Raw genomic sequence first — 23,519 nt, 5'->3', positions numbered from 1 at the left:
GCCCCAGTGAAGGGGTGGCATTGAATGTAGATTAAGGGCCCGGAGACGGATGAGATTAGAAGTGCATTAGGGCGAATGGCTCTTGTCTATATCAGTACATCCAGCATCTGTGCCCTTTCAGTGTTGGCTATGCTTGTTTTCAAACAGGGTCTTTCAGTTCAGAGCTTGATTTATGAGTGCCTCAATAGAAGAGGACATTCAGTGATTGGAAACAGTGCTGACTGTGGTGGAAAATACTCCCAATAAACAGCAAATTACACAGGACCTCTCCTGGCTATTAGTCCCAGTTAGATTCAGATTTGGGGGTTGGATATCCAAAGGTTTGGGGGGGGGGGGGGGGGGGGGGGTTTGGTGCCCCCCCCCCATCCCATCACCCAGCGAGCAGTGTGAGAGATTGTTTATTTCAAGCCACGGTCTTTGAAAAATCAGCCCTTCTGCGCGGGACCCATGAGAAGGGCTGTCACGGTCCGGAGCAGTCGGACCAAGGATTCCAGAATGGGCTTATTCCCTACGAGCCGTGATCCATTAGGGGTCCGGCCGTCAGAAGTGCTGGTGCTGCTCTTAACCGCGGGCCCTCTCTGCAGGGTACCTGCTGTCCTGGGAGGTGCAGGGGAAGAACCAGTCCCGGGTGGCGCGGACCATGCCCAACACCACGCTGGAGTACAAGGTGACCGGCCTCACCTCCCTCACCACCTACACCCTGGAGGTGGCGGCCATAACTGGAGCAGGCGTAGGGATGATCACTTCATCCACCATCTCCTCGGGAGTGCCTCCAGGTGAGAGCTCTGCTTCCCCGACACACCAACACTCACCTTCTACCCAGAGGTCTTTTCTCTCCGTGCTCCTCCTCGCCGTATACGCTGTTCATCTTTCCTCATCTCCACATGTGCACATGTTCCCTACATCTAAATATTCTCCCTCTCTTGTATTCACTCCAGCGGTTTCATCAGCATCATCACCGAGCTCCACTACTGGTGCTGCAAATGAAGTAAAAACATTCCTGAAATTGGATGTTTGCATAAACACATTTTTTTTAATCAAATTAAATTAGCCACATTTTGATAGTGTATAAAATCAACCCATTTAGCTCTATTGATGCAGTTCCACCAATCAGAATTCACCTCCCTTAGGATATGAAGTCTTTCCTCACGTGCACAAGAGGAGCAATCGTGGACTGTGTGCACAATCATGGTTCATTCACACACTCTTCTTACCACATGCTAAGCAACCGTGTGTTCATGAGAATGCTCTGCAGATCTAGCGTTAACTCGACCCAGAGCCAGACATCCTTAGCTTCTGGTTACGAAAATGAGTAATGATCTTTTAAGCTGGCCTTTTCCTCTCAAAGCTGGCAAGTTGTTGCTCACGCATGCTCAGGCATAAATCTAACATGACTGCGAAGGAGATATATTCAATTAAACTAGCTCAGAGGCAGAATTGCTTCTAGAAAAGAGATAAATGTGAAAGTGGCTGAATGCCATGCCAGAGTCATAACACCTGTGGATAAATGGTGCATTGTGAAACAGCAACATCCACAAAGCTCGCCGGGGTTTTCAGGCAGATGTAAGCCTGTCGTCCGTTAGTTGATTTAATGTCATCAAAAGTTTCTCAGAATAAAAAAAAAAATAGACTTCACCAAGTGCTTCAAAATGAAAGTGTCTCTTGGTTTTTTTTAATCAGTGTCCTGACTGTAACCTGGATTGGACTTCATTCGAGCCTAAATGTGGGTAGATGTGAGGTGTGCTGAGTAAGCCAGGACCCAGCGGACCTCCTCCCAGTCCACGTGTGTTACGCAGAGAGATGCATGCGTTGCAGGTGCTTTACTTTTGGTTCTGTTTTTTTATCAATCCAGAGCTTCCTGGACCTCCTTCAAACCTGGTTATCTCGAAAATCAGCCCACGATCGGCAACTTTGAAGTTCCGGGCAGGGGATGATGGGAAAACCTCCATCTCTAAATGGATTGTGGAGGGACAGGTAAGTGGTAGAGAATGCCTGCACAGTACTTCAGCCCCATTCTAGCATTAACCCAACGTAAAACTGCACACGCTGCTCTCTGAAGGCGCTTTATGTGAAGCCATGATGTAATACAGGTTTAACAATAATGAAAACCAAAATGTCATCCTTCAGAACAAAGAAAGTCATTCTCGCAGCTTTTAAGGAGATAATTAACTGACCTTTCTTTGATTGAGATCATATCACCGCTTCATATATGCACTTTCGATATAACAAATCAGTGGCATGAAATACATTCTGACCAATCTGCCACTGCTCTTTAAAGTGCTTTTATTAACAGAGTCTAGCTATTATCTCCGGGCTTTGTGAATTCTCCGTGTTTCCTCCAGCCAATTGGGTTTACGTATGTGACACTCTGCATCCCTGCAATCGTGTTTCTGCCCAACCCTGCAAGTTTCCATTAGCTCTGACAGCATCCTCTGTACCACTGAAAATATCTGAGTGCATGTTCCGCCCACTTGTACTGACGGCGACTTCTTCAAATGTGATGACAGATTGAATCACAACACTGGCTTGTAATTTGTAATTGACTTAACCTCCTAGCCCGGCATCGGACCCCATGGAGGCGAGCTTGGCCTTTCATCTACCAGCACATGAATTGCTAAGTTGATTGAAGCAGGGCTATCTGCAGCTGCAGAAATCCGTCACTTGCATGGGGTTGGGAGGGTGGTGTTGGGAGGGTGTGGGGGTGGTGTGGTGTTGGCTGGAGCAGCCGCATACACATAAGCTATGAAATACAGCAGCAGTCACCAGCATAAGGTGCCACGCGTCACCCATCGATCACGCTGGCATAAATGCTTACCGCATCCAGTACACCTCATTGGTCATCGTAAATCTCCTTGAGTGCTCCATGCTTTGATTGGCTTAGATCTGGCGCGCACACAGGTTTGGGAATCAGGGGCCGTGTGGGGCTGCGCTGGGTGCGGAGGACTTTAAAGTGCCCCGTGTAGTCCTGCAGGATCGTGCTTTTCCTCTCACGTACATTCCTTTTACCCTGCAAAGACTTTCCCTCTATAATCGATCTCCTTGATCTATGTTGCACGAGCCAAACTGCACCATTTATAAAGTATTGAGCAGCTGTCAATTGAGTGCAGCGCACCGAGCGCTTTTCCCGTGGTGGTCGGTCTTACCGGGCTCCTACCGCGCAGGTGGGCAGTACCGGAGAGGAGGAGGAGTGGAAGGTGCTGTACGAGAAGGAGAACGACCCGGAAGCCCAGGTTCTGGAGGTGCCCGACCTCACGCCCTTCACTCACTACAGGTCAGTACGGATCCTTCACGCTGGAGCTCCTTCTCCTGCTGTCTGCCGGCCGTGCTCGGTCCCTGAGTGGTCGTCTTACTCCTCCGCTTCGCAAGTTGGTGATGAACGGCAGTGGCCGCCATCTTCTTTCCCTCCACACTGCAGGCTCTGTCACGTCTTATGGATGTTGCCGCAGTGCCCTCATTGGTGGTGTCAATGATAGATTCAGCTTTCATGGCAGCCGCAGCGGTGAGGGTTTTTGAGTGTGGAGAGCAGGGCGCGTCTTTTGGCAGAGGTCCGCTATTTCACCCCGTGACCTGGGTCGCGAGGTCACGACCTGGCTCCCCCGTTTTCTTGAGGGTCGTGAGGCACGGCAGACGTAGACGCCTCTTCTCTGGACTCCTTGCAGGTTCCGCATGCGCCAGGCCAACGTGGTGGGCTCCAGTGAGGCCAGTGAGCCCTCGCGACTCATCCAGACGCTGCAGGCGCCTCCTGACGTGGCCCCCGGCAGCGTGAGCGTCCGCACGGCCAGCGAGACCAGCGTGTGGCTGCGCTGGGTGGTAGGGGCAGAACCCGCACCCTCACACTCCTCACACCGTACACACACACTCCTCTCTGGGCTCAAACAGCTGGGGCTCCGTACACGGGTGTGGTCTCTATAAACGTGTTGGGGCTCCGTACACGGGTGTGGGCTCTATAAACGTGTTGGGGCTCCGTACACGGGTGCGGGCTCTATAAACGTGTTGGGGGTTCCGTACACGGGTGCGGGCTCTATAAACGTGTTGGGGCTTCGTACACGGGTGTGGGCTCTATAAACGTGTTGGGGCTCCGTACACGGGTGCGGGCTCTATAAACGTGTTGGGGCTTCGTACACGGGTGTGGGCTCTATAAACCTGTTGGGGCTCCGTACACGGGTGCGGGCTCTATAAACGTGTTGGGGGTTCCGTACACGGGTGCGGGCTCTATAAACGTGTTGGGGCTCCGTACACGGGTGTGGGCTCTATAAACGTGTTGGGGCTCCGTACACGGGTGTGGGCTCTATAAACGTGTTGGGGCTTTGTACATGGGTGTGGGCTCTATAAACCTCTTGGGGCTCCGTACACGGGTGCGGGCTCTATAAACGTGTTGGGGGTTCCGTACACGGGTGTGGGCTCTATAAACACATTACGGCTACGTACACGGGGGTGGGCTCTATAAACACATTACGGCTCCGTACACGGTGGTGGGCTCCATAAACTCGTTGGGGCTCCATAAGTGTATGGGGATCCGTCAGTGGGTGCAGCTCCGTCAATGGGATTCATTCATTAATTACTTCGTTTTTACTTATTCGTTCTTATTCGCACAGACTGCTGTTTTATATCAGGAAAAATAAAAATAAAGAAAATAAATACCAGCTTGGTGCTTGGCACAATCTGAAACCACCCACTGATGGAAGTCTGGCACAGATGTTTACGTGGACATATTATTCTTGTTGTTTTTCAGTGGTTAATGATGGTCAAACCTTTGAGACATATTTTCACTGCAAATCAGCTGAATGCTAGAACCTTCTGATGTTGTGACAATACAACACTAGCTTCTGTCAATCATACTACCCTGACGATGTGTATCTGTGCTTGTTACCATGGAAGGCATCAAAGTGATATATTATTACAAAGCCCTGTCTGGGGAAAGAGAGAATTGAGCAGAGCTAAATCCAGTGACACTGAGTGCACGAGCAGGTGTGTTTCAGAGAAGCAACATGTGTAAGAAAATTATACTAAGAGAAGGTTCAGCCAAGCCACCTCTTTCTGAAGCTTCTGGACAGGATCATTATGTGATATTAAGCTTGCTCTGCTGAACTGAGGCTCCTGAGATATCTATTGATTTCCCCTTGAGATACTGAATGCTGAGATGTGAGAGCATGTGTCCAAATTGAGCTGCTTGAATTGAAGCTTTTTAATGTGCAAATTTAAAGTGAGCAAGCACTGAAGTTTTGGCCTTGCTTTGACTGCCCCGTAATGTGTCTGGAGTGCCATCGCAACTATGAGTTCGATTCAGACGCTACACAAAGATGATGGAGGATAATCAAGCGTGCGTTACGCTGTTATTGAAGTACGTTGACGTACGTTGATTTAATGGGCTGCCTGTTGCAGCACCGGCCAAGGTCAGACGCAGCATACCTGTCTCAGTGAAAGCAAACTCACGCCACTTTCTCACGCTCACGCACTCTTTCACTCTCTCTCTCTGTTCCTGGAAGCCACTGCCAGAGACGGAATACAATGGGAACCCGGAGAGTGTGGGCTACAGGGTGAGGGTGTGGCGGGCAGACCAGCAGGACGAGGCCAGCACTCGGGTGGTGAGCGACAGTCTGGAGAGGGAGATCACCCTGGAAGGCCTGGAGGAGTGGACAGAGTACCTCCTCCAGATCCAGGCCTTCAACTCCATTGGCGCAGGGCCCTGGAGCGACCCGGTGAGAGGACGCACGAGGGAGTCTGGTAAGCACACGCTCTCACTGCCATGGACCCACACACACACACACACCTTGCATCACCTTCTGTGAACCAAATAAAAGGCCTTCGTGTCGTGAGCAGGTGACTTTTTAAATCAAAACACCTCTCATGATGGCACCCAGGGCACAGGGCAAGTATCTGGAGGTTCACATTGTCTTGTTAATCAAGACAATCAGGAGTAAACAGGTTCCATTCTCTTCATGCACTTGACGGCTTGACCACACCACGTTCTCCACAACAGCCTTGGCAAATTCCAGCATCCCTCTGATCGCATGTGATTGGTTCATTCCAGCAGTGCCCTGATCACTTGATCCCTGAGCTGATAACCAAAGCCTCCATCTTTATATTTGAGTGAGGAAGTAAGCAACACCTGCAGCAATTCGGTAATGGTGCGACCCCTTGGTGGGGTCAGTACCTACCCAAGTGTGACTGCCAACAGCAAACACACACAGACAAACAAATTCTGTTTACCCTATCCTCTTGTTACAAACCAAACCCCCCCACCACACACACACACACACACACACACACACACACTCCGCCCGCTCCATCCATGCTGATTCTGGCTGAGACGTTTGAATAACATCTACCTCTAAAGCGGGACAGAGATGAGTGTGTGATTGGTGTGCGATTTGCCTGTGTGTGTGCTCAGTGCCATCTGGAGCTCCAGAGAACGTGACAGCTGAGGCCATGAGCTCCACACGCATCCTCGTCACCTGGGGGCCCGTTCCTGACTCGGAGCAGAACGGCAACATCCTGGGATATAAGGTACTCACTCAGCCCAAGGTGTTCACTGGATATTCCCAAAACAAGGAAAAGCAGGGTGGATTAGTCCTTAGCACTACTGAATAAATGTTTTTTAACCGAGTAAAAGCTTGGCTTTCATGCGTGATCACGCTCTCACAGGCCCTGGGACCACAATCCATATGATGAAATGTCATGCAAGACTAGATGTTTTTCGCCTACGAGGAGAAGGCGTGCTTTCTTATTTATGGCAATACAACATGTTTCTACAGTTTGTAACCCCTGCAGGTTCATCTTAAACACGTTTCTCTATTCGACCTAACAGAGGTATCTAATTTTGCTGTCTGGAAATCGCCATCAGATCTTTCAAATCAGAATAACAGTGGATATTTAAATACTTTTCTTAAAATGTAAAATTCTGTATGTATGCATACAGCATTAAAGATGAGTTGTAAGGTCCGACCTCTGACATTTGGGTGTTCCTGAATCATGTGTTTTCCGTCCGAGTTATATTACACCCAGGACCAGAGGGCTGGATGAACCGGAGTGCTCAGTAGGAAAAAAGCCCCTCTAATTTGAGAACATGGGCCACATAAAATAATGCGTCTGAATAACTTTTATATTATGATACAGTTTGATCATAATAACCACTCTCTTACCCATGATAGATTAACCACGTTCTTCTCCTGTTTCACATTAAGTATTAATGTCCAATGTACCATTGTCTTTTTCTATCTCCTGGCAATGAACTGGATGGTAAATGCATTAATTGAAAGTCTAACAGAGCAAATATTTGCGGTGGGATGAGGAGCTATGAACCCATATGTTCAGAGCAGTTCCTCTGGTCTAAAGTCAACAGTAATTAAAAGCAGGCGGTAGATTTTTTATTTTTTTTAGAAAACCATCCAGCTGAGAAAAAAGGACTCGGAGGTATAAACCCCATCCAGCTCTGCCATACAGCCAAGCGGAGGAAAAGACGTCCTCCCTCTGGTGTTGAGAACGGTCCCCACACCCAGTTCAAATCGCAGCCTCGTTTTAAACGAGCATCTTAACTGGCCTCCACGCATGCGTGTCTCGCAGGTGCTGTACAGAGAGCAGGGCTCGGAGACAGAGCCGCACGTCCAGGTGGTGAAGGGCAACCTGACACAGTCGTCCCTGCTGAGGAACCTCAGGAAGTTTGTGCTGTACGAGATCCAGGTGCTGGCGTTCACGCGCATCGGGGACGGCCATCTCAGCAGCCCTCCTGTGTTGGAGAGGACCAAGGATGATGGTACTCCACTAAACACCGTCTCCCTTCACTCCTGGGGGTGGGGCTGGGGGCGGGGCTGGGGGCTGGGGGGTGGGACTGTGCTTCCCTATCATCATGGCGATTAAACACAGCTTTAGGACCCATTGACTAAGACTTTCCTTTGAATGTCCCCTGACCACGCACTGTCACTTTTATGAGACGTCATGAGTAATGTCTGTCTGGTGCAGGAGGCTGACAGATTGATACAGCCCTGCCTTTAACAGAGTGAAACAGAACCAAAGAACCCTCACCTAGCACTAAAGTCAGCTGTGAGCTGCTGGGTTTTAGACACTCCGCGCACACACACACATACGTTAAAACAGCACGTCACGTCTCTGCTTAGCATTTCTCTGCAGTTCTCTGCCTTCACCCACTGCTTCTTACAGATTTTTCTCAGGCTAGCTCTGAAATGGACTTATGGCTAGATTTGGGTACACCGTCATACAAAGTGACTTGCAAAATTGGTTCAACAAGCAACATTGGGTTTAGCCTCTGAATGTTTATGTTATGGACTGAATGTTTACATACAGTCCATACAGTCTTTATGCTATGGACTGAATTATGGATTCAATGTTTGCATTATAGACTGGATGTTTACGTTATGGACTGAATGTTTACACTATAGACTGAAACGTTATGGACTGTTTGTTAAGGACTGTGTTTGTTATGGACTGAATGTTTACATTATAGACTGGATGTTTACATTTTGGACTGAATGTTTACATTATAGACTTAACAGTTTACGTTATGGACTGAATGTTTATGTTATAGACTGAATATTTGTGTTATCAACTGAATGTTTACATTATGGACTGGAATATGAAGCAAACTGAAATGCATAAATCAAAGTAGTGAAAGCTTCCAAGAGAGGTCTGCTGGTTTGCCATCTGTTACAAATAATGGTCATTCACCTTCACACAATTTTGCAAACAGACCACTGTAGAAACGAACGCACAGCAGACCTACACAAGCACTGGAGACCCAGGGAGCGGCTGATGGGGGGGAGGGGGGGGTGGACGTGTGTTTCAGCACAAAGACACACATGGCCACAGCTGCCCTTCTCACCCTTGGAAATAACACATGCACTGAAAGGTCTGCTAGGCTGCTTCTAACTCAATGTGATTCCTAAACCAATTGTCTCATTTGTCTCATTAAAACAGCACCAAATTCATTAGGATACACTTAATATCAAATCATGCACATAATGTGCTTGGGAATGTGGAGCACTCTATAAGACACCATCTGTTAGCATTACATTATATATCAGTTTAGTGCTTCTTTGGGAGAGGTGTACACTGGAATCTGAGTGAACTCCTCTCCATTAGGGCCGATGGCCGGGTGCGTTCCCGGTACCGGGGCACGGGCCAGGGGCCTGGCGTCCAGGGCCCAGGGCAGGAGAAGCTTTAAGGCAGGCGGCCGCTGCGATGGACATGGGGTCGGCTCTTTATCCACCTGCCATCAAGCCACACATAATGGACTGGGCTAGCCGGGGTGACGTGGAATCATTCTGCTCTATAAATGAGAGATAACAGGCCTGGTTTTTACTGCCACTGCGGACGTAGCGCCCTCCAGGGTGAGGGTGGGTGTAGCACGTCAGGCCGCTCTTTCATGCTGAAAATGGCAGTGCCCATTTTCAACATAAAAGAGGAGGGCTGCACTCCTGCCAGAGCCCCCACCCACCCCTCCACCCTCCTCGTTTGATTGCTCGACCTTGGCAGCAATTACCTCTGCGTTCGCCTTTTAAATTTACCCTCCAGCTCAGCACTTGTTACAGCCCCCGTTATGACAGGGGGGAAAAATGGAATTAAACGAAGGCAAAAGCAAACAAGAAACAAAATCGAAGGCAAACGCAGCCCTGTGTGTTACTGCCGCACCGAGGAGGCGGAGATGACAGCGGAGGCGTATCACTGTGGGCGGAGCTGAGTGATCTCGCTAGATTTTTCTCACTTTAACTTCAGCATCCTGTAATTGGGTTTCAGGTCATCAGGCTGAATCAGCAAAACTCAAGGAACCCGACACTCGTCTGTTCAGAGTGCTGATCAGATCAGGAAGAGGTCATTAATGGTTTAGTGACATCTCAGAAAGGGCCAAAACCTGATTTTACTAGCAGCATCCCTAATGAAAGAATTACGGAGACGATTTTCTAATTACCGATTCATTAAAAGAAAGTTTGCATTGCGTGATTTGCAGGTAATAAGCAGTTAAAGCCACATTTGTCTAAGTCTCTTCTCTCACGCACCCACCACTCTGCAGTTAAGCTGATAGCAGAGTGATGAATGCAAGCAATACACAGTGGCAAGAAAACAGAGGTGTCATGGGAAGAGCTCACTATATGGATACAGCTCCTAATCTTCTCGTGCGTGGACATATGTCCCTGTGGCCCCTCTTACCATCACTGCAAAAAAAAAAAACACAATACAAATCAAATCCGTGTCAGATGTGTTAGATTTATAAGTGCCATAACCGTGAGAAAATGAAATACAGAGGCTGTGTAACCAACCATTGCAGCCGGGTGAATCCGGAGAGATGTAACCAAATAGCTGAGAAGCGGTGGTGGGTTTTGAGAGGATTTGATCTACTGCTGGTCTGGTGCCGAGGTGGGCAAACGAGACCACAGCGCTGGCAGATCCGGCGTTAGCCCGGGGAGCCGTGAGCCCGCCCCGCTGCGCTAGCGCCGGCCTCTGCGTCGTGTTATTGGATTCTCTCCGTGTTAGCGACCTCACGGCGGTGTCCTGCTTTTAGATGTATAGGCCTGTCAGGAGGCGTCTGGAAACCAGGGGCGTGTGCACATGTTTAGAACTGAGACAGTCCAGCAGGGGAAGGAAACACTCTCCTTAATCAATAGGCTCCTAACAGAGTCACTACGTTCAGCTCAGTAGCCCCATGTCCTTCAAGCCAGGGCACACCAGCCCCTCAGTCCACCCCTCCACCCCTCCACCTCTCCACCCCTCCACCTCTCCACCCCTTCACCCCTCCACCTCTCCACCCCTTCACCCCTCTACCTCTCCACCCCTTCACCCCTCCACCTCTCCACCCCTCCACCCCTCCACCTCTCCACCCCTTCACCTCTCCACCCCTCCACCCCTTCACCCCTCTACCTCTCCACCCCTCCACCCCTCCACCCCTTCACCTCTCCACCTCTCCACCCCTTCACCTCTCCACCCCTCCACCTCTCCACCCCTCCACCCCTCCACCTCTCCACCCCTTCACCTCTCCACCCCTCCACCCCTTCACCCCTCTACCTCTCCACCCCTTCACCCCTCCACCTCTCCACCCCTTCACCCCTCTACCTCTCCACCCCTTCACCCCTCCACCCCTCTACCTCTCCACCCCTCTACCTCTCCACCCCTTCACCCCTCCACCCCTCCACCTCTCCACCCCTTCACCCCTCCACCTCTCCACCCCTTCACCCCTCCACCCCTCTACCTCTCCACCCCTTCGCCCCTCCACCCCTTCACCCCTCCACCCCTCTACCTCTCTACCCCCTTCACCCCTCCACCCCTCCACCTCTCCACCCCTTCACCCCTCCACCTCTCCACCCCTCCACCCCTTCACCCCTCTACCTCTCCACCCCTTCACCCCTCCACCCCTCTACCTCTCCACCCCTTCGCCCCTCCACCCCTTCACCCCTCCACCCCTCTACCTCTCCACCCCTTCACCCCTCCACCCCTCCACCCCTTCACCCCTCCACCTCTCCACCCCTCCACCCCTTCACCCCTCTACCTCTCCACCCCTTCACCCCTTCACCCCTCCACCTCTCCACCCCTCCATTCCTCCACCTCTCCACCCCTCCACCTCTCCACCCCTCCATTCCTCCACCTCTCCACCCCTCCACCTCTCCACCCCTCCATTCCTCCACCTCTCCACCCCCCACTCTCAGACAGCACACTTCCCAAAACCTGCTCGGAATTGTATTCTGCTGGATCATCCCTGGTATTAGCCTCGGAATACCAAGCAGAGTTAGGAAGCAATGACACATCCATCTTTCTGTCCTTTTTTTTTCATTCTCTTTCTTTTTTTCCTCTCGAGTGTCCATGTTTAACCCCTCACCCTACATCGATCACACTGAATCCCTGCACTTTAAGTGGCTCCTTCATGTGAGCACACTGTAGTCTTCATACACACACACACACACACACACACACACACACACACACACACACACAGGGATTAAAGTTCCATAAGAGAAAAAGAACAAAAGACTCATTTATCTCCTCGTAGTCGGTAGAGGTGGGTTGGTTGCGGCACAGTGATTTAAAAGCCGTCTCGTCTTCTCTTTTGAATTGTCTGGCACTTCAAGGGTTTTTAATTCATGCCTTTACAGGGTTTTTTTTTTTTTCATTTGTGTTTCCTGAGCAGACTTAAGTCAGGCTGGAGGACAGTTGGATTTTACTGATAGATTGTTTACTTATCAGAGATTTATGTGAAGTCTCAGATGACTGGCAATACTGTCTAGACATCTGTTTCCTGTCTAAGTGCTGTCTGGGCCAACAGTTCTTCTGTTCTAATTAGTATAAGCTTTATAGTCATGTGGCCTTAAACTGTAATCTCCTCCGCTCTGCCTGTTGCCTTCAGTTCCAGGACCCCCTGTGAGGCTGGTGTTCCCAGAGGTACGTCTCACGGAAGTCCGAGTGGTCTGGCAGCCCCCTGTGGACGTGAACGGCATCATCATGGGTAAGACAGGGCCCTCACCCCGAGGACTGTGGGTAGAGATGGTAACGCTGCTGTGATGGAAGTGTTGTCAGGATTTCCCCCCCTCCACACACTCACCCAACCAGATCTGCGAAACGCCAGTGTCAACTTTCCATTTGCATTTGAGAATGAGGTGCAGTTCCACCACCCATCTGGCCATGCGGCAGGATTTCACGCCTGGGTTCCTTCCACTTCTCCCATGACTACACATTATGGACAGAATATGACTAAATTGCAAAGATACTGCCAAATGTCATGCCATTGTGATATGCATTATATCATGATAAAACTTTCTTAGCAGATCCCTGAGGCGACTGTTAAAGACTGGCCTGCATTTATCAAAATTCCATGTGAAACACCAACAAAACACGTCTGGAATGTGTGAGATTAGTCAGGATGTTCACAAACACACAAAAAAAGCTAAATTAAAAAAGCTAATTACAAGAGCTCATTTGCATTTGTTACACCCTGCTCTAATATCCGTATCAAAAAGGCTAGTATCGTGATAAAGATCAAGAAATGATATATTGTACACCTCTAACCTCACCTTCTAGGGTTCTGAGCTCAATTCGGGTCTCGTCTGGTTCTCAGTGTTTACTGCTGCGATTGGTCCCGCGTGGCAGCTGAGACTAAAGCCACATGTGAATGGGTGAGGTGGGACGAGAGAGAGCTGGACTGTAACAAGATTAGGCCGCCTAACACCTCGTACTGAATGAAGCTCTAAATAGCTGCCTGCCAGATCGCAGCTCTGCTGCAGGTAAAGAATATATGACGCTAACAGAGGACGACAAATACAGTTTTATATAAGAGTCTTTCTGCTGTTTTATTTTTGTCTAAATTTGATTTAGATTAATGTAACAAATGTTCTGAACAGGAACACGGCTGATTTAAGTCTCCCGAAGCTCCTCAAAGTGACGAGGCAAAAGGACAGGACTGCGTTGACCTGCACGTGCACGGTCAAGAAATGTGATTGGCTGTACACAAAGTCCATTATATTCTCCTCAGTTCCTGATTCGCCTGTTTGTTTGTTTGCTACTCTTTGAAACATGGCACAGGAAGGCCATTTAGCTTGAAGCCTCGTAAGCTTGTTTTATTCATATCCTGCCTCATATGTAATCCGGCTTCCTAAAGCCGTCGGAAAACATTCTTTTTTTTCCCAGCCCTCGGAAGAATCCGCTGAGCTGTCGGTTGGAGTCGAGCAGCGCTAGGAGTTTGCTTTCGCGTTCGCCGCAGCCAGACTAATCCTGCTTAAATCTGCCCTCGGCCCACTGTACGCGGTGCTGCTGGGGGCCGGCGGGGCTCGGGGCGCCGGCCTGCGGAAGCTCAGCTCCGCTTTTCATGCGAGATCACATTAGAGCTCAGGCGAGCGCATGCTCAGCCCAGCGGCCGGACGCACACAGGCGTGGACGCTGCCTTTACCGCCATGTGCCGGTTAATTACCCTTCCGGCTTCTGCAGGCGCGTCTGGCTTCGCCTCCTTGCGCTTTTCATTTGTCCGCGTGTCTCTGAAGCTCAGCAGATGGTGGAGTGGGAACCTTCTTTTGCAGAGCTCTCTGAATTAGAGTGACCTCTGTCAAGTGACCTCTGATTTGTACGAGACAGCTAGCATGTCTCGGGCTCACCTGGCCTTGGGTAAGGGAGTTAGCACGTATCGAGCTTCCCTTGTGTTGATAAGGTTGAGGCTTTCAAGGAAACGCAGAAGATTGGATATTTAGTGGAACAGCGGTAAGCAGCAGTAACCTTTCCCCACGCTGGCCTGGAAATAGGACCGGGCTGCATCTGACCGCTGCAGGGCATGTGATCACTGGCCAATCAGCAGGGGAAACCACAGCTGCAGGAGAGAGGTGCTGGTGACCCAGCCAAACCCACAGGCCATTGCCCCCATGGTGCTCACCCTGCCTCAGCCACACACCAGCAGGGCCTGTGTGAACATGGCAGGGGGTCCAGCAGAGCAGCCCAGCACAGGAGATCTCTGGTTGTTTTGTAGCATTCTTCATCAGTGCAACTCCACATATCTGCAGCATGGAAAAATTCCAGGGCTGACATAAAAGTGAGGGTGTGTGTGTGTGTGTGTGTGTGTGTGTGTGTGTGTGTGTGTGTGTGTGTGTGTGTGTGTGTGTGTGTGTGTGTGTGTGTGTGTGTGTGTGTGTGTGTGTGTGTGTGTGTGTGTGTGTGTAGAAAGCGGGTGGATGTTATTTTTCACAGTCCCTTGTGGCTGGAGTGGACATTAGGCTGAAATGTGCTGCGTGGTCCATGGTGTGGGATGTCCTGCTTTATTACAGGACAGCCAATGGGCCAGCGTACAGAACAAACACAGAGCACAGACAGATGGAAGAACGCTCTGTCTCCGGCTTGGCCACGCTCGGCCCACACGTTTCCGATCTGCAGCACTTCCTGGGAGTGCTGGCGTTTGGGCCACAGCACATTACTGCCCCCCCACAACCCCCCTCACGACCCCAGCGGGGTAGGAAGGCTCCTCAGAGCCGTGGTTTCCTGTAGCTCTCACTCCTGCACTGCTGGCACTTTTAGATATTATCATCCATAATAAAATGAAAAAAGATCAGCGTGCACAAATAAAGCAATAAAGACCCCCCCCCCCCCCCCCCCCCCACATTATATCCAAATGTGATTTGATGTAATATATCAAAGAACATATTTCATATTAGAACAGCATATGTTTGGGTTAGGGCCAGCTGTCAGCTGAGTGTGGGGAACACACCACTTTATCCCTCCAGATCGGAGGGGCTGTGAAGGTAGTGATAATGGACAGTGTTTCCAGTAGAGTGAAGATCTTTTGAAAGTCATTCGTCATCCAAATCATCTTCCTCTCCTGTGGTTTGTGTCGTGGGATGACACAGGTCTTGCCCTCAGACTGTTTTCTCTTTATCTTTCAGCTGAGGTAGCTGTCTCACCTCATTGGCTGTGGTTGGGCTGTTTGAAGGGTCTCTGTAACGTGGGATGTGGGCTAGTGCACGCGTTCTGGGGCACAACTGATGAAGCATTTCGCGCCCCCCCCCCCCCCCAACCCCTATATCTCATTTCAGGATACCAGGTTGCTTACCGACTGGATTCTGGAGACCCCAACCAGTTCACCACCGTGGAAGTGGGCCCAGACACCCAGGAGTTTGCAGCCTCTGCACTGACTCCAGAGTCGGCCTATATTTTCAGAATATCTGCCAGAACCCAGCAAGGTTGGGGCCCGGCCGCCCAGGCTGTGGTCATCACTACGGAGATCCGAGGTGGGATCCTCTCTCTCTCACACACACACACAAATACACACACAAACAAACAAAGAGCATACACTGGCCATCAGTCTTTAAAAGCTACTTTATTTTCTGCCTTTGAAAGGACCTTATGTCACCCCTACAAATACTACCCTTCAAACAAAGTTAATTTGTTTCCTTTTACCCAACAGACTGACTTTTAAAAATGGTGTTATCTTACGAAGATCTTGTTGTTGAGCTCTTTAATCTGATTAATGGCCAGATGTAATCGGACGGGGAACAGATTAGTTCTGCCTCTGTGTAATGTGTCCCCGTTTTTCCCGAGAGAGCTTCTCAAGGAAAGGTGGAGTTAACACTGAAAGTCATATGAACCTCTGATCCTTCTGCCACTGGTTTATCAGAACCTTTGGGGGGCAAAGGAACAAACAGTAGAACCAGTGACAGCGAGGGACATGGCACATGACGCTCGTCCCTCGCAATGATATGCATCTTTAATAGTGATCGATACCGCTCACCTTTAAATAAACAATTATGCCTCTGCACATCGATTTGGAGCATGAAAATCGATGGTCCCTGTGCGCTGGAGGGGCAGGGCCACGCCGCTGACGGATGCGCTGTGATTAAGACTAGTCAGCAGGGCCGGGCTGCCCCCTGGCCCCTGGCTCATCTCTCTCCTTCTCCCCCTCCCCCGCTCCCCCCAGAGCGGCCCCAGCCCCCGCTGCAGATCACCGTACCTCAGGACCAGGTGCAGTCACGCCAGCTGCGGCTGGAATGGCTGCCGGGTGGAGACGGCTCCTCTCCTGTGAGATACTTCACCCTGCAGCTCCGACAGCTACCCGACGGAGGCTGGATCACCCACTCCTCTGCCATTAGTCACAACAGCACGTCCTGTGTGGTGGACCGGTGAGCTCCAGTCTCTCTCTCTCTCTCTCTCTCTCTCTCTCTCTCTCTCTCTCTCTCTCTCTCTCTCTCTCTCTGGCTTTCGCCACATCTCCATCTTCACCACCCACACACCCAGACAGCAAGCTGAACCTCCATCTCAGCAGGTTCCCTCCCCACCCTCCACATTCCTCCCCTCGTAGCCCTTTCTTTCCCGCCTCTATCTTTGCCCTCCGCCGTGCCAGCCTGACTGGGTTACAGTAAGACTTCTGTGATGGAGGGGATTTTTAAAAGCTTTGCAGTCTTTTTCCTCACTGGTGATTCCTGCAGCTCAAGAAGGCGGTGAGCGGCGGTGCCAGAGTGCCCCGCGGACCACACACACCGTAGCTGCCATTACGTGGCAAACGACATCGGACATGTATTCAGAGGCCCATCTCATCTTGATCATCACGACTCTCCTCCGCCCTGTTAACGCTTCTTCTAGCCTCTCAAGCTCTTTATTGGCTTCTAATCAGGTTTACCAGTCTCTGCTTAGATTATTTAGGTCTGACTTGTGCCTTTGGTAGTTGGAGACCTTAAAACGTTACACACTCTGAGGCAGCTGCTCATGCTCCTCTCTACTGAATAGATGCACGTGTGTTTCAGAGGGCATGTACAGTTTTTAGAGAAAAATGAGATTTTAAGTTGATAAATTTCTTAGCCAAGGTGATTGCACCTTAAATTTGAACTGGCCAGCGAAGTTCAATGATTGTGCTTGTGACAGATAGCAGCACACGTGCTATATTACTGATGATGGGAAATGATTCTGTCTGATGGGAGATAACTCACGCCACACAACCCCGCAGGCTGAAGCCCTACACTTCATACAAGCTGAGAATGATGGCCACTAATGACATCGGTGACAGCAAGTACAGCCAGGAGACCGATGCAGTTACCACTTTACAAGATGGTGAGTAAGAAGGGAAGTGTTTGTGCACGTGCCCTCTGGTGCTAGCTGATGCAGTATTGATTCAGCTAGAAGAGCTGGAGAAGAACCAGACAGCCCTCTGTTATCTCCGTCATGGTCCTGATCGTACTCGTGTGCAGAATTGCACTAAAGAAGGATCTGTGTGTGTGTGTGTGTGTGTGTGTGTGTGTGTGTGTGTGTGTGTGTGTGTGTGTGTGTGTGTTTCCTCCTGCTTCCTGGCAGTTCCGGATGAGGCTCCCGTTATTCTGTCCGTGAAGCCGTCCACGACGACCTCTGTGCTGGTGCAGTGGCAGGTAGCGTATCGCTCTCTTCCTCACCATCACCTTCCTCACTCGTCTGCAGACCTCACCGAGTGCAGATCCGGTCAGTGCCGTGCGAGGCGGCCGTCTCGGTCTGAGGAGTGGCGGCTGACTTCTTTGAGATAATTGGCTGCTAAATGCATCCGTCACACCCATTATCTGTTTAATTATCTGGGTTTGGGTGATGAGCGAACCTCCTCAGAAGGACGTGCTGGGAAGCTCGTCACGACTTGCTTGGTATGCGTCCCGTGCCGTTGCATATCTCAGTGACACCGAGTATTGATAACGCATCTTCATGGAGTTCATAGAGAGTCTGGCAAGGCCAGGATAATTAATACCCACGCGCCTGCAAAGTGCCACCTTCCGGAGGGGTATTAATTAGCCGGCGAAACCTTTCTCCGGTGACCTACGACAGGCCGATCGTCTCCGGGGCAGACAGGCCGATGGTCTCCTGGGCCGGCTGCTTTATCTGAGGCTCTGAGGGCCACGGCTGCATGATTACTTTCAGCACGGCGCTTTGCTAACGACCCTGCGGCCCCTTAAATGAGATCCTCATCTTTCATTCTCCTCCATCCGCATCGTGTATAGGCTGAGATGTGAATGTGAATGCAGAGAGGCGGAGAACGCTCTCGCCCAATGGGGGCGTCTCCCTCCACCCCCCACCTGAAACCGGATGTTTTACTAGGGAGCGAAAGGCAGCGATGGGACATGTGATCTTTGACATGTCTGCCGTTGCAGGCGCCCAAGGAGGACAGTGTGAACGGGGTGCTTCTGGGATACCGGCTGTACTACAGAGAGCTGCAGTACGATAGCACTCCGCTGGAGTCCAAGAAGACCATCAACAGCTCAGTGGTGCGCGGAGACCTGACAGGTAGGAGATGGACGTCTGACGTTCACACACACACACACACACACACACATGCACACGCACACTCACACACACACACAAACCTGGGGTGTTTGTTTTTCTCAAAGCGATTTGTGACAGAGGAAAATAAAGTAAATAGAACACAATACTTGATTGCATGTTTTCATATTCTGAAACATAGCGGCTGCGTTTTGGAAGAGGGAGCAAAATCATTTGAGACCCAACTGCACTGCAGTAGTTAAATGTGGCCAAAGTAAGCCATGAAATTTTATGAAGTATCTGGACCAGGGGCAGGACGCTCTCTTGAAGACTCTCTCAACAGATGGACACAATTCTTGTGCTCCTGCTGCCTGAAGAATATTTGAATAACTCTCTTGTGGAGAGTTGAGTGAAGGTGAGCTCGTTAGAGGTGTGCGGCATGTGCCCGGCAGGTTTGGGAGCTTGAGCTCGTGTATCTGGACCCCAACATGCCATCACACTCACTACAGCCTCCACCACTAAAAGGCCTCTGCCAAATTGGACTCAGCAGTTTTGACAGCATTTAAACGTACAATCCTGAAGCAGCCATGCACGACAGGGTAGTTAATATTTTTCTCTATACTGGTCACCAGGAACCCTCCATCCATCTCTCCTGCAGCTCTTCTTTCACTCTCTGTCCTCTTCACCCGAGCTCCTCCTCCTCCTCCTCCTCCACTTTTCTCCTTTTCCCATCTCACCCTCACCTCTTCTTCTCTCCTTCTCCAGTGCTACCTCTTTTCACCCTCATCACCTCATCTTCTGGTTCTTTTCTCTGGTTTTCTTGTCTCTTCTCCTCTCATCCCTTCCTGATCTATACTCTCCTCCCCTCTCCTCTGCTCTCCTCCCCTCTCATGCTCTCTCCTCCTCTCTCCTCTCTCCTCCTCACCTCTCACCTCCTCTTCTGCCCTCTCATGCTCTCTCCTCCCTTCTCCTCTCCTCCCCTCACCTCTCCTCTCCTCTCCTCCCCTCTCATGCTCTCTCCTCCCTTCTCCTCTCCTCCCCTCACCTCTCCTCTCCTCTCCTCCCCTCTCATGCTCTCTCCTCCCTTCTCCTCTCCTCCCCTCACCTCTCCTCTCCTCTCCTCCCCTCTCATGCTCTCTCCTCCCTTCTCCTCTCCTCCCCTCACCTCTCCTCTCCTTTCCTCCCCTCCCATGCTCTCTCCTCCCCTCTCCCTCTCCCCTCTCCTCCTCCCCACCCCCACCTCTCCTCCCCTCTCCTCCCTTCTCCTCCCTTCTCCTCCTCTCTCCCCTCCTCCCCACCCCCACCTCTCCTGCCCTCTCCTCTGATCCTCATCTAAATATCCCTCCCACATTGCCCTGTTTGTTCACTCTTAACGGTTCATGTTGAAGAATCAGCAGGTGCGTCAGAACCACTAAGGCACTCTGGCAGGAGGATCCACTGAAGAGGCGTCTGCTCTTTTGGCTTTGAAGTTTCATTCACATTTGATAATGTTATTTTTGTCAGACATGCCAGACAGACAGACAGGCATGAAAAATATTTTTTTAATACTTAAAATTTTGACTTTTCAACATATTTATTTATTTTTTAATTGAAACATGTCTGTAGTTGACAGCCGTATGTTTCAGAAGTCTTTTTAAGTGTCAGACCTGTTCTGTGGTGTTTTATATCAACTGATGAATGAATCGCTCATGAATTGCTCCATCCGTTCGGTATTGCCCTAGGAGTTTGGTAGCGGTCCGTGTGGAGGGACAGAGGCATGAGCTCTAAGGTTTCATCAGTCGTCTGAAGGATTATGTGCAACTTGGGTCGAAAAACCAAAAATTTACAGCCATGATGAAACAGCTCTTTGATTTGTGTATTTTCATCTTGCCTCATCCTTTAATAATGAATTCATCATCTCTCTTTTTCTGTTTCCTTCTCTCCATTCTCCCCACCAGCCAGAAGCACTGTGAAGACAGTGAGCAGTCCTTCGCTAACAGAGTTCGAACTCACCCGTAAGTTTCCTTCCATCGTCTGTCTGAGTCAGCCCTCAAACCTTTGATGTCCAAATAAAATATTCACACTTCCTCTGGCGAAGATTATAATGCCCGGCGCTCACTGTGTTCCGGAGAACAAGGTGTTTCCTCTAATATGTCAATTCTGACAAGCAACAGTCCAGTCTCCACATATGCCGAGACTGTGTCATATTCCGTAGACCAGACACACACTTAAAGTCCTCTCACTGGGCTGGTCTGGCTTGCCTCATCATCACACCACATCGTGGTATCCCAGTAACATCTCAAGAACACACAACCTTCTCCAAAAACATTAGTTCACAAGTTCACAGACATGACTGTTATCTGAACAACACAATTGTATACAGTAGGACTATTATGTTATCTGTTGTCTTCAAGCTAAGAAATATTCATTAAAATACTGGTGTTTTCACAGAGCTACAGAAATACAGACGCTATGAAATTGTCATGACAACCTACAATATCATTGGCGAGGGTCCTGCCAGTGCTCCTGTGGAGGTGTTTGTCGGAGAAGCAGGTATAATCATGAGCTTACACTGACCGCTCTGTTCAGAGCTGGAAGGAGGGGCCGCAGTCGGTCTCACGTGCACACCTGTGTAGTCACTCATTCACTGTCCCACGTGCACTCCTGTGTAGTCACTCATTCACTGTCTCACGTGCACACCCGTGCAGTCACTCATTCACTGTCCCACGTGCAGTCCTGTGTAGTCACTCACTCACTGTCCCACGTGCAGTCCTGTGTAGTCACTCACTCACTGTCTCACGTGCAGTCCTGTGTAGTCACTCATTCACTGTCTCACGTGCAGTCCTGTGTAGTCACTTATTCACTGTCTCACATGCAGTCCTGTGCAGTCACTCATTCACTGTCTCACGTGCAGTCCTGTGCACTCATTCACTGACCTCACGTGCAGTCCTGTGCAGTCACTCATTCACTGTCTCACGTGCAGACCTGTGTAGTCACTCACTCATTGTCTCACGTGCAGTCCTGTGTAGTCACTCATTCACTGTCTCATGTACACACCTGTGTATTCACTCATCCACTGTCTCACGTGCACACCTGTTACTGAGCTCTAAGATTCTTTAACACTACCCATTTGAGTTAAATATGTGAGATTAGATGTATTAGATTTATCCGAGTTAATAGCCAGAGAACGCATTTGAAATACTGTGAGGGCTACAATAACCTCTAGCATGTCTCATTCTCTGTTTCATAAGCCACTACTAAAACCGAATCATAATTGAACAAAAATGAAAAGAGACTTAACGTGGCACACGTGCAGGTGCCCGGCATGCGTGCTGAACCCGGCATCACGTACACAGTGTCGTAGGCTGTTTCTCAGGAGTCAAACGTTAGCACACGCGCGCCCAAGGTGCAGCAGAAATAAGCTTTATCTGATCAAGACCGCGCTTGTAGTGCACATTTAAAAACATATATTCAGTTTATTCATGCGTCCAAATCGATTCGCTCAGTCATGCAAACAGAGTAGTTTGTTCTCGAGTCGTCTGCTACTCCCGCCGGCCTGCCAGCTCTTCTGCTGGAGCAGCCAACGTGCTGGAGGCCTTCAGAAGCCTAAGTGATGCTCTCAGGTTGAGGGGAGACAGTGCAGGGGGCAGCGTTGCCCTGCTGGCAGGATGGGATGGGAGATGGTTTTGTGCAGCGGCTTAAAAAAGGTGCTGGTGGGAGCTTGCGCGCTTTTCACTTTTCTCTGACATTACCTCACATACGCGCAGGTCGACCTTGTGAAATAGAGATTTTGCCAAGCAGAAAAATGGCTCTCTTGCTGTGTAGTTGACAGTTCTGGTGTATAGTTTCTACACTCACCTAGTACCCACATTTAGACACAAACACACACACACACAGTTGACAATACTTTGAAAAAGACTCTGAATGTTAATGAACTCCACACTGAATGCTTTTATGAGTATATATATTTCTAGAGTATAATCCCTGATCATTGTTGTTCTCAGCTAAATGGAATGAGCTGGTAGATATTAGAGTGCTCTTCACATTTCACGTTAGTTGTCTTGTTGCTAGAAACAAGCAGTGATCCTCCCAGTTCCTGGGTGAGTAATATACAGTGGTACTGCCTAACATCCAAACATTAGCAGGCCTCACTATTTAATGAGTTGCCAGTCAGAGTAGACATGACAAGGTCCATGCGCTGGCGTTGGCAACCAGGCTGTAATCTCTGCTACATTGCGTCATGCCATTTTCAAAAAAATACATTGTTTAGGTCCAGTCAGCTGGCGGAGATCTGTCTGGGTGCATTTCATGGCTTGTATGATCAATCGATTGCCTCTGCTAATAGCATAAAAAAACTTCTCTTAGAAGTATTGAATGGCGACAAACTGCTTCAAATGTGAGCTGTCATTGTGATGTTTAATTTCAACATGATGTTGAAGCTATTTTCAGTACCTTTCAAGGATACACAGAGGAGCCTTCTGGGACAGCTGATCAATAGAAAAAGGCATGTCTACAGTGTCAAACAGTTTGTGAAATAATACCTGTAGCTTGGTATTACAGCGTTGAATCAATGCTGGATAGTAATTCCTGTTTTCTCTAGATAGGCAGCACCCAAACACATTGTAATGTTAGTTCTTTAGCTAAAATTGGATCCAAACAGCTGATAAACTACTATAAGCACTATATGATCTCGTATGGAAGGTATGGTGTGTAGGATGGAAGACCAGTGGCCTAGCTAAATGAATGGGATTGGTGTGTGTGAAAGGAGCCATTCAGAGAGGCAGTATTTACCAACCAATGTGCTGCAGCACACAAGTGTGCCGCAAAAGATTATCCAATTTCACCTGATTGGTTCCCTAATA

General features: G+C 49.7%; 1 protein-coding gene across 2 annotated transcripts in view; it reads left to right on the top strand.

Annotated features, from left to right (window-relative positions):
• The window catches only part of sdk1a (sidekick cell adhesion molecule 1a), a 188,164-nt gene that overhangs the window by 151,831 nt on the left and 12,814 nt on the right, over nucleotides 1-23,519 (top strand). For both annotated transcript variants that reach the window (XM_077009200.1, XM_077009199.1), the window contains exons 21-35: nucleotides 585-776; nucleotides 1,853-1,974; nucleotides 3,162-3,271; nucleotides 3,660-3,810; nucleotides 5,487-5,724; nucleotides 6,392-6,507; nucleotides 7,564-7,753; nucleotides 12,347-12,445; nucleotides 15,507-15,701; nucleotides 16,388-16,589; nucleotides 17,411-17,514; nucleotides 17,755-17,825; nucleotides 18,570-18,702; nucleotides 20,616-20,672; nucleotides 21,109-21,210. In XM_077009200.1, coding sequence (XP_076865315.1) covers nucleotides 585-776; nucleotides 1,853-1,974; nucleotides 3,162-3,271; nucleotides 3,660-3,810; nucleotides 5,487-5,724; nucleotides 6,392-6,507; nucleotides 7,564-7,753; nucleotides 12,347-12,445; nucleotides 15,507-15,701; nucleotides 16,388-16,589; nucleotides 17,411-17,514; nucleotides 17,755-17,825; nucleotides 18,570-18,702; nucleotides 20,616-20,672; nucleotides 21,109-21,210 — 2,082 coding nt within the window. The remainder of the gene's footprint in view (nucleotides 1-584; nucleotides 777-1,852; nucleotides 1,975-3,161; nucleotides 3,272-3,659; nucleotides 3,811-5,486; nucleotides 5,725-6,391; nucleotides 6,508-7,563; nucleotides 7,754-12,346; nucleotides 12,446-15,506; nucleotides 15,702-16,387; nucleotides 16,590-17,410; nucleotides 17,515-17,754; nucleotides 17,826-18,569; nucleotides 18,703-20,615; nucleotides 20,673-21,108; nucleotides 21,211-23,519) is intronic.

This window comes from Brachyhypopomus gauderio, chromosome 6 (genome assembly GCF_052324685.1).
Source record: "Brachyhypopomus gauderio isolate BG-103 chromosome 6, BGAUD_0.2, whole genome shotgun sequence".
NCBI lineage: Eukaryota > Metazoa > Chordata > Actinopteri > Gymnotiformes > Hypopomidae > Brachyhypopomus > Brachyhypopomus gauderio.
Note: the sequence above shows the minus strand (reverse complement) of the source record. Positions and strands in the feature narration are given on the sequence as shown.